The sequence below is a fragment of the Felis catus genome, chromosome C1, assembly GCF_018350175.1.
Source record: "Felis catus isolate Fca126 chromosome C1, F.catus_Fca126_mat1.0, whole genome shotgun sequence".
In the NCBI taxonomy this organism is placed as follows: Eukaryota; Metazoa; Chordata; class Mammalia; order Carnivora; family Felidae; genus Felis; species Felis catus.
In genome coordinates, this window is record NC_058375.1 from 50,641,511 (window position 1) to 50,657,596 (window position 16,086).

Sequence of the window (16,086 nt, forward strand, 5' to 3'; positions counted from 1 at the left end):
CCCGGGTGGCTCAGTGGATCAAGCGTCCAACTTCAGCTCAGGTCATGATCTCATGGGTGGTGAGTTTGAGCCCCGCGTCAGGCTTGTTGCTGTCAGCGCCCAGCCTACTACAAATTCTCTGTCCCTGTCTCTGTCTCTGTCTCTCTCTCAAAAACAAATAAAACATTTAAAAAAAAAAAAGACCAAAAGTTAAAAAGTTACATAAGTATATACTGCAAAAAGTAAGCTTCTCTCCCATCCCAGTCCCCTTCTAATCCTCTGCAGACACAACTACTGTGTCAGGTTCTCAAGTGTGTGATTTTATACCTCGCTGGTCTCTTTTTTGAGTGGAGAGCATACGGCACAGAATCCAGTGCTATAGTAACTGTGGTCCTCTGCTAGGGTAGTGGCCTATCAGAAACAGGAGCTTTTTCAAAAGACACATGTCCTATTTTTTCCTCGTGACGAGTATTCTAATTTTGTCATTTGTGGTGAAGCCCTTAAAGGAAATTGTGATCCCTTCCTTTCCTCCATTGAGAATTACTGTGCAGGTATTGCTAAAAAGTCTTTTCATTCGTTCAGGGAAGGGGATGGTACTTTCTCAGTATAGGTAAAGGAGGTTTATTGGAAGGATGGCGTTTGAGTATATTCTGAAGAATGGATGTGGAGAAATAACTGGAGATTCCAGGTGGAGGAAATACCAACAACAAAGGTAGAACAAGAGTCATAAGTGCAAAGTGTTTTGTTTTTTTTTAACATTTATTTATTTTTGAGACAGAGAGAGACAGAGCATGAACGGGGGAGGGGCAGAGAGAGAGGGAGACACAGAATCCGAAGCAGGCTCCAGGCTCTGAGCCATCAGACCAGAGCCCGACGCGGGGCTCAAACTCACGGACCGTGTGATCGTGACCTGAGCTGAAGTCGGACGCTCAACCGACTGAGCCACCCATGCACCCCAAGTGCAAAGTGTTAAATCAGGTGTCAAAAGCTCAACTACCATGTGAGCTAGGCAGGTAACATCAATGCTATTTAAAACAATAAGTGCCAATTGATTCTTGAGTTTGGTGTTAGGTGACTTGAAAAGAAGCTTCACTGCATTTCTGTACAAAAGAGTATATAGTGTATATTTTTTGAATATTTAGAATTAAAATTTTAGATGGGTGAGAAACTTTAATGCTGTGTTCCACTGTTAGTTGAAAAGCTGCAGCTTCATTCTTGGTATGTTTGTTTTTATTTATGGTAAATTTAGTAATTGTTTCCCTTTTATTTTTTTAATCTTTAAAGTTTTTTTTGTTTAGTTTTGTTTTTTTTTTTTAGTTTATTTATTTATTTTTGAGAGAGAGCACAAGCTTGGGAGGCACAGAGAGAGGAGACAGAGAATCCCAAGCAGGCTCAGTGCTGTCAGTGCAGGGCCCCAAGCAGGGCTCATACCAATGAACCTTGAGATCATGGCCTGAGCCATGCTTAACTACTTTAGAGTTGATACTTAACCAACTGAGCCACCCAGGTGCCCCTCCCTCTAACTTTTGAACATAAATGGCATTTAACATCTTCAGAGTATGTGTGTGTGTGAGAGAGAGAGACAGAGACAGAGACAGAGACAGAGACAGGCAGACAGACAAGGACCAATCCTGGGGTTCTTTCTGTCCTATTCTATTTTGAGTTCAGCTTTTTGGGAAGCATCCTCCCCCATCCTACTGACATATCTATTCCTCTCCAGAAGGGTTTTTTCCCTTGAAGCAACATCATTTATATTCCTACTTGAGCATTCTGATGTCTTGTTTTCGGGTCCTAAAAGTAGAGCTTTTAACAAATGAATAACCTATGGTTTGCTTCGTGACAGGTCTCTCCACTCATAGGTTGAAGGGCTCTAGCTTGCTTGGTCTCATTTGATTTTCATCATCCTAGCACTGACAGTAAATCACACAATGGTCATACTTTTCCTTGGATATATTTCTTTGTATCCTTTACTTGTCATATCAGGATCATGAAAATCCCGCTGCTCATTAACTTTGTCAATTTAAATAGGACCCCCCTCGCAAAGCGCATTGAATAAGCATCAATAAAGCATAACGTGATGTGCGTGAAGGCATCAATCATCTGTCTGTTGCACCCACTTCTGTCATTTTCGCACTTTCTGCTCTCTAAGAACTCAGAATACCAAAGGGGTGGACAACTGAAAGAGACAGATGAAACGGTTGATTTGTTTAGTTGCTAAATGCAGCTGGGACAGGTAATTAAACAGTCCTGCTCCCGCAGAGAAGCCTGCAGCAATGTAACATGAAGTCTCAAAAACCCAGCTGTACTCAGATTTAGATTCAGAACTAATATTAGGTAGGCCTCTTTTAGATCGACAGATTTCATAAACATCGTTTCTGGTTTATTTGTTCAGCGTGATTGAAGATGGAGCATGTGTGTTTTGCTCATGGTTTAAGTTTCTAGGGAGCATGTACTGTTTATAGACATCTGGGAGAATAGCCTAGAAGGGCACAGCCCTGTATCTGGAAGGTGAGGGATTCCATGGGCGACCCTCTGTTGTTCCTCTATGCTCCAGTCTGTTCCTGACTTGAACTGTTTCGTGGATTTGGGGAGTGGGGTCAGCCATGTGAATAGATCAGGATTAGTAAGGGGGCAGGATGAGGAGATTGGATCAGTTTCTTCCTTAACCCTTTTATTTTTTATGGGCACATATTGTTATGTAAGTAACTGATCTGTGTGTACAGTAACGTCTTTGGGGCATTTCTATGCAGAAATTGCTATCACCATCAGTTGCTTGAGTAAAAATTTAGCAATTATCTTTTTCATTGACCTTCTACAAGCAGTCCCCTGGCAGGCTTTTTGTAGGGCAGGTGCATTCTTACCCTTCAATTTTTACCGCAAATGTCCCTGACTTTGAAACCTACCCCGACCAACTTTCCAAACTGACCTCCACCAGTTGTGTGTGGTGTCTTGACTCTGATTAGCTCCTTCATGGCACTTATCACAATTGGCAATTATTTGCTTTTCATTTTTTTGTTGGTGAATTGTTTTTTTGTTTGTATCTGCTTGCCATCTTGTTTATTGTGTTTCACAATGGATATTAGTGCCGGGGGCGGAGGTCGAGACTGTTTCTTTCATTCACCTAATGATTCCAACTCATAACTCAAATCCTTGTACATAGTTTACATCCTATAAATGTATGCTGGATATGATGTCCAGACTAGATTGTAGATTGTGGTATGCTGGTAAATGTCTAGCTCTCAAAACAAAAATCAAAAACCAGCCCAAATTTGTAGCATTTACCAGTATCCATGGTGTTAATCATCCCACCATGGCAGATTTCAAGCTACCAAAATGACATCATGGACTGCTGAGCTCCGAAACAATTCACAATAGCACTTCAGTGTTTCCAATTTCTCTGTGGGAACAGGACTGTTTAACTACCTCACCCAGCTTTATTTTGCAGCTCAACATATCCACCATTTCATCTGTCTCTTTCAGTTGCTCACTCCTTCAGGATTTTCTAAGTTTTTTTTTTTTAACTTATTTTTTAATTTACATCCAAGTTAGTTAGCATGTAGTGCAATAATGATTTCCGGAGTAGAATCCAGTGATTCACCCCCTACATATAACACCCAGTGCTATCCCACAAGTGACTTCCTTAATGCCTCTTGCCTATTTAATCCATCCCCCCACCCACAACCCCTCCAGCAACCCTCAGTTTATTCTCTGTATTTAAGAGTCTCTTATGTTTTGTCCCCCTTCCTGTTTTTATATTATTTTTGCTTCCCTTCCCTTATGTTCCTCTGTTCTAAGTTTTTAGACAGAGAGTATTTCCAGTGTACATGTATAACAGAAGTCCCTTAAAGGAGGTAAAGTGTGGTAAAAATAATCAGGAAGTGATGGATTTTGAATACTTATTGCATTTGTCTTTAATATTATTTAATTGTAGTTGTATAGAATTTTCAATAGCTAGCTTACAAAATTCCTGAAAATTGAACAGTCTGTTCTTACAAGTAATCTTCACATCGTAGAGACGACCTGTGGGTGAATCTGCTGACCACTCTCTGCGCTAGTGTTTGCCTTATAAACAAAGGGAGATGGTTGGCGGTTTCTTATTACAGACAGATTCGAGAGTTTTTATTAACTTTTTACTACTGAAAAAAAACCGCTGAAAAACCCACACACGCATACACACACACACACACACACACACACTAATAATAAGGAAACTATGTCTCCTTCCTTCTTCAAGGATGTGTATGACTTGGTGCAATGACTAGACAGGAGGATGAGGTGGCAGCAGTGAGAAATAAATCACAGAATGGGAACAAGAGTAAAAACAATGTTAACCCTTCATTTAAAGTGCTGGAACATCTTTTTTTTTTTTTTTTTTTTTTTAATATTACAAGTAAAAATTTATTGACCCTGAGAAAGTACTTCTATTTTGATGTTGCTTCTCACTTATCACAGGATCACTTATCACACTCTTATCTTCCCAAAAAGAGTGCTGGAACATCTTCATGCCAGAGATGGTGGTAGATCCTGAAGTGCTCAGTAGTCAAGAGCACTTAACTTTCAGAAAATTAGCCCAGGGCCGGAAGCCCCTCATGCCTGTTTTAAGTCCTTGAGGTCTTAGTCCTTAACACTGTTTGCCAGTTCACATTTGTCTGTGTGTATATGGTGGGAAGGAAATGAGCCCCAGATGGTGTCTGAAGAAAGGCCTGTAGATCTCTGGGGACTCAAGAGCAGATGTCTACAGGGAGGTGACAAACTCAGAGATCAGGGATTACAGAGAATAGGATATATGAAGGAAGGAGCCATGTTATGGATGCATTGCCACATTCTGTAGGGTTTTCTCCTTAAATGTACAGTTAGAGGTGGGCTGGTACTTTTAGAGAAATAGACTATTGATATAAGAAATATAAACCATAATTAGTACCACGTAACCACATTTGAGTTTGTAGCCGCAATGAGAAATCATTAGCTCCATCTTTGAAAGTCAAGGGAGTGGATTTGTTAGTGCCTTTTTGGCCTTTACAGCCAACAACACTGAGTCTCATCTCTTTACTTAGACATTGGCTAGAATTTCTTAACCTTTGACTCATCTGAGCCCATATGAATTCTTTTAAGCCAACGGCATCAATCCTAGGATGGAATAATGATTGCCTTCCTTATTACATAACTACTCTTCCCAAACTGGAACTTGTTCTCACTTAAGTTGGTGAAATGGGAAAGAAGTTCTTTTTTTTTTTTTTTTTTTTTTGCTTTTGTTTGTGGAAAAGGAGTTCTTGAGTGAAGTGCCATTTTTCACAGATTAATTCAAAAACACATGAGCCCATGTTTAGTACCCGGTACTATTGTAGGGCCTGAGGTTATAGAGAGAACATACAGACTTTGCACTTAACCAGGGGGGAGCAATCAAGAAAATAGAAATTATAAACAGCGTAGGTTGTGAGCTGTGAGAGAGATGTGTACAAGGTGGTCTTAGACCCCACACGGAGGCACATTAACTTTGATATTAGGAAGAGCTTCCTAGAAGTGACACTTACACTGGAAGTGTGAGTGGAAATTAGGTAATAAAGAGGAACTAGAATGTTCTGGGAGATGGGAAGCCCTGCAGAAATGTGAAACACTGAATATATACTGGAAACTATAGAAGGTTTGGAATGCCTGTTGCTTCGAATTGAAGGCAGGACTTTGTCTCTCCATTTCTAGGGAATCTGAAAGGAAAAGAATAAGAACAAGCAAGCAAATGTTGCATATGTTATTGGTGATTAGTTTTCCCATTATTGTCCTCTACTGGGATCTTCGTGATCTGATTTAAGAGGTGGGGCTTTCATGCCAAAATAACACTTGACAGAGGGATTAACAGTTGGATATGCCCTTGTCATGTTTGATGTTACTGCTTGTGTTTTGCTACAGTTGCTGCCCATTCACACTCTGAGACTTGGCATGGAAGTGGATTCCTTTGATGGACACCACTATATATCTTCAATTGTTCCAGGTGGTCCTGTTGATACACTGAAACTTCTGCAGCCAGAGGATGAGCTTCTTGAGGTAAAATTTCTGAGAGATAAAAGACAGGACAGGAATTTCTAAGTTGTAGGAAGATGTATTTTTACCAGAAATTCACTGAGTTTACATTACTTCCAATATAATGTGAGCTACTTAGGTTGAAAAATACTTGGGGACTATTGTTAACAATACTGTGTTGTATACTTGAAAAATCACTATAAGAGTAGATCTTCATGTTCTCCCCACACATACACAAAATGGTAACTATGTGAGGTGATGGATAAGTTAACTAACTTTATTGTGGTAATCAATTTGCAATATAGGTGTATGTGAAATCATCACATTGTACGCTTTCAACTCACAGTGTTTTGTGTCAATTATATCTCAATAAAACTGGAAAAAAAATGAAATAAAATGAAGGCAAAGAAAAATACAGCCTGTGTAATGACAGTTCATTTTCCCTGTCGTTTGGAAGTCCTGAGATATTCTTTTGAGTGCTTATTTAAGTCATTGAGAAAAAAGGCTAATGGCCTGTTTTAGTTTTATAGCATAATTTCTTTGTTTTAGCAAATTTTTTTTAAAGATTTGAATCCCTACACCTTGTTTGCAGTATATGGTCCCATTCATTTGCAAGTTTTATTGGTTATTTCTAATAAGAATTAAGCTAGCTGGATGACTTCAGGCTTATGTATTACTGAGTGGTATTTATATGGTCTCCTTGGGATTTGCTCACACAACATGGCAGCCTCAGTGGGCTCACTCAGGCTCCCCAGCCTGTCTTCATTTAGAGCAATTCTACAGCACTACTGCTTTGACAAGACTTTCTTGAGAGATTTTGTTAAATTGGACAGTTCTATAGGTAACACAAAAAAACCAAACAATATTGAATCCCCTAATTTTACAGACAAGAAAATAAGTCATTGATTATTTCCAACTTTATATCCTCATAGCATGATGACTTTAGTTCATGTCTTCTAACTCCCATTTCACTTTTTTCAAATACATCACACTACTTCCTAAGCTCCAAAAAAAAGTTAGTGGAGGGCAGGGGATGTGGGGAATGTCACACTTAGAGAAGGCTGTGTAAAAGAGGGTTCTCCCAAGAGTTAGAAACCACAGGAAGCCCTCAGTTGAGCTTAATGGAATCAATCTTGTAGCCTTAGCCAAGATTAGACTCCCATGGGCCTTGATTTTAGAGATTTCTTCCTAAAGTTTATGTTTATGCAAAGTGAAATGACAAGGGTAGCAAGTAAGTTTGCTGTTCAATGCAACTGCATTTTTTAGCAGTGTCTGGCCACCTGGAGAAGAATGTTGGGAATTCTGGACTGACTTTTGAGGTCAGAGGGAAAGCTGCTATGACTGGTTGTTGTATTCTGTCATAAGCAAGGGAGGGCAAGATGTTGGAGTCCTGTTTTAAGATGTAGTAAGTTACAGGGTACCTGGAGGGCTCAGTTGGTTAAGCATCTGACTTCCTCTCAGGTCATGATCTTGCAGTTTGTGAGCCGGAGCCCTGTGTCAGGTTCTCTGCTATCAGTACAGAGGCCACTTCAGATCCTCTGTCCCTCTCTTTCTCTGCCCCTCCCCTATTTTTGTGCGCTCTCTTTCCTTATCCCTCTCTCTTTCTCAAAATAAATAAACTTAAAAAAAAAAAGATGTAGTAAATTGCTTATTTTTAGAAGTGCTCAAGTAATCATACTGAGATGCTTACTGCAGATTAATGCCCTTAGGTTTTACTTACATGACTCAGGGTTTTTTGTTCTTTGCTTATTGTTTTGGTTTTTGTTTTGGTACTGAGGTCATATCTTTCTCTTCTGATCGTCAGGGCATGTAGTATAGCTTTATGGATACCACACATGATAATCTGGAGATTGGAGACCATTTCTTTTTAAATTTTTTTTAATGTTTATTTATTTTTGAGAGCAAGAGAGTATAAGCCGGGGAAGGACAGAGGGAGAGAGAGAGGGAGATACAGCATCTGAAACAGGCTCCAGGCTCTGAGCTGTCAGCACAGAGCCTGATGCGGGGCTTAAACTCATGAACCATGAGATCGTGACCTGAGCCGAAGTCGGACACTTAACTGACTGAGCCACCCAGGGTCCCCTGCAGACCATTTCTATAATATGAAGTGAGTTTTGTTTTTGTTTTTGTGTTGTTTTTATTCATTTATTTTTAAAGTTTTTGTTTTATTTTTTTAATGTTTTATTTATTTTTGAGAGCATGAGCAGGTGAGGAACAGAGAGAGAGGGAGCCCCAGAATCCAAACAGGTTCCAGGGTCTGAGCTGGTAGCACAGAACCCAATGCAGGGCTCAAACTCACAGACCGTGAGATCATGACCTGAGCCGAAGTTGGATGCTTAACTGGCTGAGCCACACAAGGCACCCCTATTTTTTTTTTAATTTATTTTGAGAGAGATCGTGCCTGAGTGGGGGAAGAGGCAGAGAGAGAGAGAGGATGAAAGAATTCCAAGCAGGCTCTGTCCTGTCAGTGCAGAGCCAGACATGGGGCTTGATCTCACAAATCATGAGATCATGACCTGAGCCAAAACCAAGAGTCGGCTCCTTAACCAAGTGAGCCACCCAGGTGCCCCTATAATATGTAGTTTTTTAGGTATTATTGAGAAATGAGAGATTTTTGTTTGGAGAGAAGTGGAATTAGTAAAAATCAGTATGATGCTCTCTTTTTTTTGTGAGAAAGATACATACGTTGTACACCTGAAACTAATGTAATGTTGTATATCAACTACAACTTAAAAATTTTTAATTCCAGTGTAGTTAACATACAGTGTTTTGTCAATTACGATTAAAACAAATACAATAAATTACTTTTTCTCCAAGAAAAAAATGTATATACATAACAGAATTTGCCATTGTAACCATTTTTAGTGTATGACATTAAGTATGATTCACTATTAGTATATGGTAGGTGATAAAGAAATATTGGCAAGTATGGAGCAAGTGATTCTGGCCATCAGCTGAGTCCTCTGAGCTTTAGCCAAGATTAGAATCCCATGGGCCTTTACTCTTATAACAGAATGTGGTATAGTAAGGTAGTATACTTTCTTAAGTATAGTTTTCTGGTGAAGAAACTGGAAATAGGGAATGAAAGATAGGTTTGAAGTCAGAAGAGCTGTTCTGGTTTTGAATTTGCCACAGCTTCACCATGTGTCCTTTGACATGTCAACTTTTTTGAGAATTGTTTTTTCATCAATAGATGCCTACCTCACCGTGGTTTTTGTAAGGATGTAATGGAATATTAACTTTTTTTTTTTTAACATACTGTGTTTTATTAGTTTCAGGTGCACAATATAGTGATTCAACAATTCATACATCGCTCAGTGCTCAAGACAAGTGCACTCCTTAATCCCCTTCACCTATTTAAACCGTCCCCCACCCCCTCCCCTCTGGTAACCATCAGTTCTCTATATTTAAAAGTCTCTTTCTTGGGGCCCCTGGGTGGCTCAGTCGGTTGAGCATTCAACTTCAGCTCAGATCATGATTTCATGGTCCATGAGTTCGAGCCCTGCATCGGGCTCTGTGCTGACAGCTCAGAGCCTGGAGCCTGCTTTGGATTCTGTGTCTCCCTCTCTGCCCCTCCCCTGCTTGTGCTCGCTCACTTGCTCTCTCTCAAAAATAAACATTAAAAAAAATTTTTTTAAAGAGTCTGTTTCTTGATTTTTCTTTTTTTCCTCTTAGCTCTTTTGTTCCGTAAATTTCATGTGAGTGAAATCATATGGTACTTGTCTTTCTCTGACTGACTTATTTTGCCTAGCATTATACTCTCTAGCTCTAACCATGTCATTGCCTAAGATTTCATTCTTTTTTATGGCTGAATAATATTCCGCTGTATGTATACCACATCTTTATTCATCAGTCTATGGACACTTGGGCTGCTTCTATAATTTGGCTATTGTAAATACTGCTGTAAACAGGGGGGTAGATGTATCCCTTTGGATTAGTGTTTTTGTATTCTTTGGGTAAATATCCAGTAGTGCCATTGTTGGATTCTAGTGTATTTCTATTTTTAACTTTTTGAGGAACCTTCATACAGTTTTCCACAGTGGCTACGTTCATCCATGTAAACTTGAAAGCATAATCTCACGGTGAGATCTTGGCAGTATTATCACTGTGAAAAGGCATAAACAATCTTGATGGGATAAGATGAATGAGGATTGAATGAGGTAATGCAGTGGGACAATACTTGTACAGTATTATGTACTCTGCAAATGTGTATGTGTGTGTTTTCTAATCACAAAGTCTGAGTAATTGAGACTTGATGCCACTTAAGAGGGTCTCCACTTGGAGGGCCTAGAGAAATACTGTGAACTCTAAAATAAAAGTTGGCTTATTCTGAATAATCAAATATAGAAATAAAAAAAAAGCTGTCTAAAGTTAGCCAATAAACTCTTGAACTTTGTGTGTGTGTGTGTGTGTGTGTGTGTGTGTGTGTGTGTGTGTGTGTAATGTAGCATACTCCTTAGAGCTTAAAACCAGAAACACAAATGTGCTTTGGGGTTAGAACACTGTGCCAAGTCTCAGCCCAGAGCAGCTATTTACAGCAGCCATAAATCCTCTTAGATAGGAATTGGTAATGGGAAATGTGACCAATCCCTTTAGCAGTAGAGAGTAGTGAGGAGGACTACCAGGCACCTGCTGTAATAATTGGAGACAATTCAAATGAATAAATAATGAGCTAAATAAATATTTAAATGTACTCCAACATAAAAACCTGAAAAGTGATTTTCTAATTTGTTGAAGTAATGTGAAACACAAACTAGTACTTGCATATGGGTAGAATTCCTGCTTTGGTTTTATCTGCTTGCTTTATTTCCAGTACAGGGTACTACCCATTTGGGTGATTTTAGAACTTCCTGTGTTTGTGGCACCAGTTGGCACTGTGGACATGATATGACCTGTGAAGGTTGACTGTCAGCTCTTCCAGGGAAAAACCTTTATTAGCTGTTGAACTTGCTGTCCCCTGGCTCCCTTTCATCAGTCATAAAGTCTTGGGAGACGGTATTTACTTTCCTACGAGGACTAGCTCCCTGAAGCACATATGGGTCTCTTTACTAGGTGGTGATTTCTCTGTAAATAATTAGGAGGCAGAGAGATGGCGTCCAGCCTGATCGCTAAGTACTTGTATGTTGCAGGCCTGAGAATATTTCCCAGGGATGATTGACTTGGGGCTCAGGCAGCTGCTGATGAGATACTTCCAATGACTCACAGTGTCATATTGTCTGAGAATGACAGATTTTGTGCAAAGGTTTCTTCTCCCAGGAAGTCAGCCCCTCCAGTTATGTGGACATTAACACTGCACCTGTCAGAAATTAATGCCAGACCAGAGATAACTTTAAAACTAATAATGTTGCGGAACCCTCCCAGGAAGGTAGGAGTCCAGTCCAGATGTGAAAAGATGATTTGATGCCTGGATGTATTCATGCCTCAGCTTTGAGGGAGTAGCAGACAGGTCAGCTTTTGGTGGCATTTAGTCAGAACTGGGAGAGCTCCTGGAGTTTAGGTCATATATATAAAAAGTTAGAATAGGTTTATCTTTCTAAATCATCTTTGGTGTAACATATTGTGACTATGCACTAAAATAGGAAATTTAGGAAATTTTTTGGTGGTAAGCACTAAGCATTAGTAAGGAGCATTTGGTTATCTTTTTGTTCTTTTAAACATATGGGACACACAGGGGCGCCTGGGTGACTCAGTCGGTAAAACATCAGACTTCGTCTCAGGTCGTGATCTCATGGTCTGTGAGTTCGAGCCCTACATCGGGCTCTGTGTTAACAGCTCGGAGCCTGAAGCCTGCTTCAGATCCTGTGTTTCTCTGTCTCTGTCCCTGCCCCACTCTTGCTCTCTCTTTCCCTCTCTCAAAAATAAAGAAAAAAGAAAAAAAAGCAACTTAAACACATGGGACACACAAAAAGCAATTGGAAAACTGGCACACTTCCTGTACTTGATGGCTATGTCACAGCATGTAAGAATAGAATAGAGGCACGCTTATACGTATTTCTTTTTGATCGACAGGGTTTTTCTAGGATTTTTTAGTTTATGGCATGTGAAAAAAAATTTTGACAGCTGAGTATCCTAGATTTTGTTACCTACACATTATAAGCTGAGCAGGTTTTAATTTTAGCCTTAAATTTAGTGTTAGTATCTGTTAGTGGTGTTTTTATGAAATGAAAAAGCACAAGAAGACCATCTTAGAAAGGTTATCAATGATGTTTAATGTTTAAAGAGAGATGTGTAGATGATAGAATTCAGCATTGGAGTCTAGAAAAGAGAAACCATGGAGGTGTGAAAAATTAGGCACATCACTTGTAATCTTCACACGTTATACTTTGTTCACTGAAATTCAGTCAAGGTTTAGCTTTAATTTTTTGCATTTAGTTTTGTACATTTATACATTAGTTTTTTATGTTTGGTTACTGCTAAAATAACGTGAATACATTTAAACCCTTTGTTCATAGGAAAAATAAAATAATACTGTTTTGATTCTGATGTAAGCATGGGACTTTGGTTTTTTCATTGGGGCCTCCTCAGTTCTGACTTGTCCCTTGACTTTCTAGGTCAATGGTGTGCAGCTCTATGGGAAATCTCGCCGAGAAGCAGTCTCCTTTCTCAAAGAAGTGCCACCTCCCTTTACCTTGGTTTGCTGTCGACGACTCTTTGATGATGAAGCCTCTGTAGATGAACCAAGGACCACTGAAGCCTCTCTTCCCAAGATAGAGGTACAAACTGAATATGGTTCCCATATGCGGTTCCCATAGGAATGCCTGTTCATCCAGGATGCCCTGGAGAGAGTATTTGGATAGGAAGGGAGGGGAGACACTTCTTCCCTCTTTTATATGACTAAAGTAGCACTTACAGGCAACAATGCATAGCTTTTCAAACTGTTACTTTTCATTTAACATCATAAAACTTTTTTTTCTTCCTTTTTTAATTTTTTTTAACTTGAAATGGTGGAGATATTAACATGCATGCACTTTGATTTTAGAGAACTTTTTTTTTTTTTTTTAAGTAATTTCCTGGGCTCATTACTTCTGGATCCCAGTTCAACTCAGTTCATCTTAAGTTTAAGATGGTGATGAGTGTTAAATATCTAATGGACTTCCCTTTTTCAGAGCCTTAAAAATATGAAGATCTATGACCGGTTTTGAAGTGAGTAAAAATTGCTATAAAAGCCTTCAGAAGGTCAGAGAAGAATATAACATTTTCTGTGCTTTTGGTACTCTTTTTTTGTTTTGTTTTTTAATTTTTTTTTTATTTTAAAGAACATTGTGATTATGAAAACAGTTTTAAGCACATGCTTTGCCATTTTATGCCATTTGTAACCTCATCTTTCATGCCACTTTCCCTACCCCTCCCCCCTTTCCAGACTCTTACAAATTATAATTCTATTAACATCAGTTTACATACACAGAGCCTTTCTTTTACCTGCCAGTGGTCTGAATTTCAACATATATGGACTCTAATTGTGCCTCTACCACTTAATGATTGTGAATCTTGGAGCAGATAACTTCCTTTGAATATTCATCTTCTTTTGAAAATTGGGGATGCTTATAGTACTTACCACCCTCATCAGTTTGTGTGAGAAGGAAATGAAATACTATGTGCACAGTTCTTAGTGCAATGCCTTCCACGTGGAAAGTGCTCAGGAAAAGTTAACGATAGCTCTTGACTCTTCCAGTCCACCCATCTTTGTTTGCTAATTTCCTAAAGTATGTAAGAGGCTAGCACTCTCGTAGGTCACAAAGTCTTTCATGTGACGTGACAACTCCGCTCCCGTGGGCAGAGCCATATCTTAAAATTAATTTGTGTCTCGGGGCGCCTGGGTGGCTCAGTCGGTTAAGCGTCCGACTTCGGCTCAGGTCACGATCTGTCTGTGAGTTCGAGCCCCATGTCGGGCTCTGTGTTGACAGCTCAGAGCCTGGAGCCTGTTTCGGATTCTGTGTCTCCCTCTCTCTCTGACCCTTCCCTGTTCATGCTCTGTCTCTCTCTGTCTCAAAAATAAATAAACGTTAAAAAAAAATTTAAAAAAAATTAATTTTTGTCTCATAGTGTTTTTATTCTGTACTGGGTGTACAAGAATTGCCCCGCCCATTATTGATTATTGATTGAGAATCTTTTTTTTTAATGTTTATCTTTGGCAAAATCTATTTCAAAGAAGAGACTCGAATCACTTTTGTGATTCTTACTATCGTACTAAAATTCAGTGTGGATGAGGGCTTACCTCTAAAGGTTGATAAAAATGCCTTTAATCAAATCTTACAGGGTGTGTAAATCACCAACCCAGCTTGCTGACTCTGTGCTCCCATCTGTCATCCTTTACCACAATGGGTAAACAACAGCTTTGAATTATTCTAAATGTCAACCTTGCTGCCCATTAGTTGATTGCTTTCTATTCTGTAAATACAGAGTTAGGCAGAATTGATTCTATCAGAGTGATATATCTCAGGTTGGAGTATAATATCCTACATACCTTAGATGCCTTGAAATTTCTGTAAGCTTAGGTTTTATAAGTGTATGCGGTTTCTTAAAATCCTGGCTTTCTTTTCCATCTGTCTTTGTTTTTTTTTTTATTTTTTCCATTTATCCCTATATCATCTTAGGTTCTTAAACCTTATCTGGTTAGACAACTTAGCCAAAATTCTAATGCTCATTAATCATTGAGGATATTAAATGCACAGCAAAACATCAATCATATTAGGTATTAGAACTTTACTTTTTTGGAAGGTATAATGTTTTCTTTTTAAATATCATTTCCTCACATCAGACTGATATATACAGAGGTTACTGATTCAGTGAATCCCCCTAATTTCAAGTTTTGTAATTCAAGAACCCAGAAATTGTTCCCATGTTTCGATTCAATCCACCATGAATTGAGTATTGACTTTCCATGTCCTGTGGGGACAGTTTGAGATCTGGACCAACCCTAATTTTAAAAATGTTTTTGTACTTGCTCTGGTGCCTTGCTCTTCCACATTAGAGGGGCCCCCTCCCTTTGATTTCATTAAATGGATTTTCTTATGCAAGTCACTCAAAATTACATTCATAGGAACGATGCACTTTGATTTTATTTACTAAGAGCACCCAAAGTTTTAAGAAGTCTACTTTGAAAAATTAGTCCATAGCTTTATTTAGAAAGTTTCAAGGGAAATGCAAAGATGGATGATTTGTTAATGTATTGAACAAATATTTATCAAGCGCCTAGTGCACGCCAGGCTGTATTGTGGGCTGAGCAGATAACCATCGGTAAACTCCATGGTAGCCCACACAGAATTTCCATTCTAGGCTGTCATTTTGTTAGTTGCTACAAAGAAAAAGAAGATAATTTTTGAGCTTCAGGTAGAAGGTCAGAGTATTTTGAGCAAGATAGATCATATAAAAAATAATACCATGCTATAAATAGTATTGAAAACTGAAAGCAGCTTCTCTCCTTCTGTGTAGTTGACTCATTGACCCACTATGATTTAGCTTCCTAGAATTCCCTATAGCAGTGACTCTTTTACCTGAAAGAGGGAAGGAGTCTGGAATAGGGGGACTCAGGAGTGTGAAGTCAAGGAAAATAACCAAGGATCTCTGTATCGAATAGTTTTGCTGGCTTACATCCTCCAACCAAGATCAGGTTTTCTTTATTTCAACTCAGTGATTTTTTTTTTTAAATCTGGTATTTAGACCTTCACAATTCACAAGGACTTGGGGTTTCTTCCACTTTGTTTCTAGTGAAGTTTTTCTTAACTTCCAGGAGCCAACAGAAGTGGTTTCCCTTTTGTCTTACACTAGTCTCTCTCTTTGTTGGCATCTTTCTGTCTCTCACTGTAATTGTGAATTCAGGTATTGCTACTTAAATATCTTATAAACTTTGACTTTGTATGATATTTACATTTTTTCTTAAATCACATATTTTTCCTTTTATGCTTCTAATGGGATGACAGACCTCATTGAAGTATAAGAGGTCAGTGTTAATATTTTGAATGAAACAGTTACTTACATTAAAAAAAAATCCAACTGTATGAGCAGCCTGCATTTTTAAGTACTTGAATTTTCTTGAGGATCTTATCCTAGAGTGTGTGTACCCCAGCGCATGCCCCTTTTGAAAAGATTATA

General features: G+C 38.9%; 1 protein-coding gene and 1 long non-coding RNA gene across 6 annotated transcripts in view; one reads left to right on the forward strand and one right to left on the reverse strand.

Annotated features, from left to right (window-relative positions):
• The window catches only part of PATJ (PATJ crumbs cell polarity complex component), a 365,326-nt gene that overhangs the window by 62,873 nt on the left and 286,367 nt on the right, over positions 1–16,086 (forward strand). For all 5 annotated transcript variants that reach the window (XM_045035937.1, XM_023258767.2, XM_045035940.1 and 2 more), the window contains exons 15-16: positions 5,884–6,018; positions 12,546–12,707. In XM_045035937.1, coding sequence (XP_044891872.1) covers positions 5,884–6,018; positions 12,546–12,707 — 297 coding nt within the window. The remainder of the gene's footprint in view (positions 1–5,883; positions 6,019–12,545; positions 12,708–16,086) is intronic.
• LOC109502363 overlaps positions 5,712–16,086 on the reverse strand; it is a 36,247-nt gene continuing 25,872 nt past the window's right edge. Inside the window, exon 5 of the long non-coding RNA XR_002160927.2 lies at positions 5,712–6,027. This is a non-coding gene — a long non-coding RNA (uncharacterized LOC109502363). The remainder of the gene's footprint in view (positions 6,028–16,086) is intronic.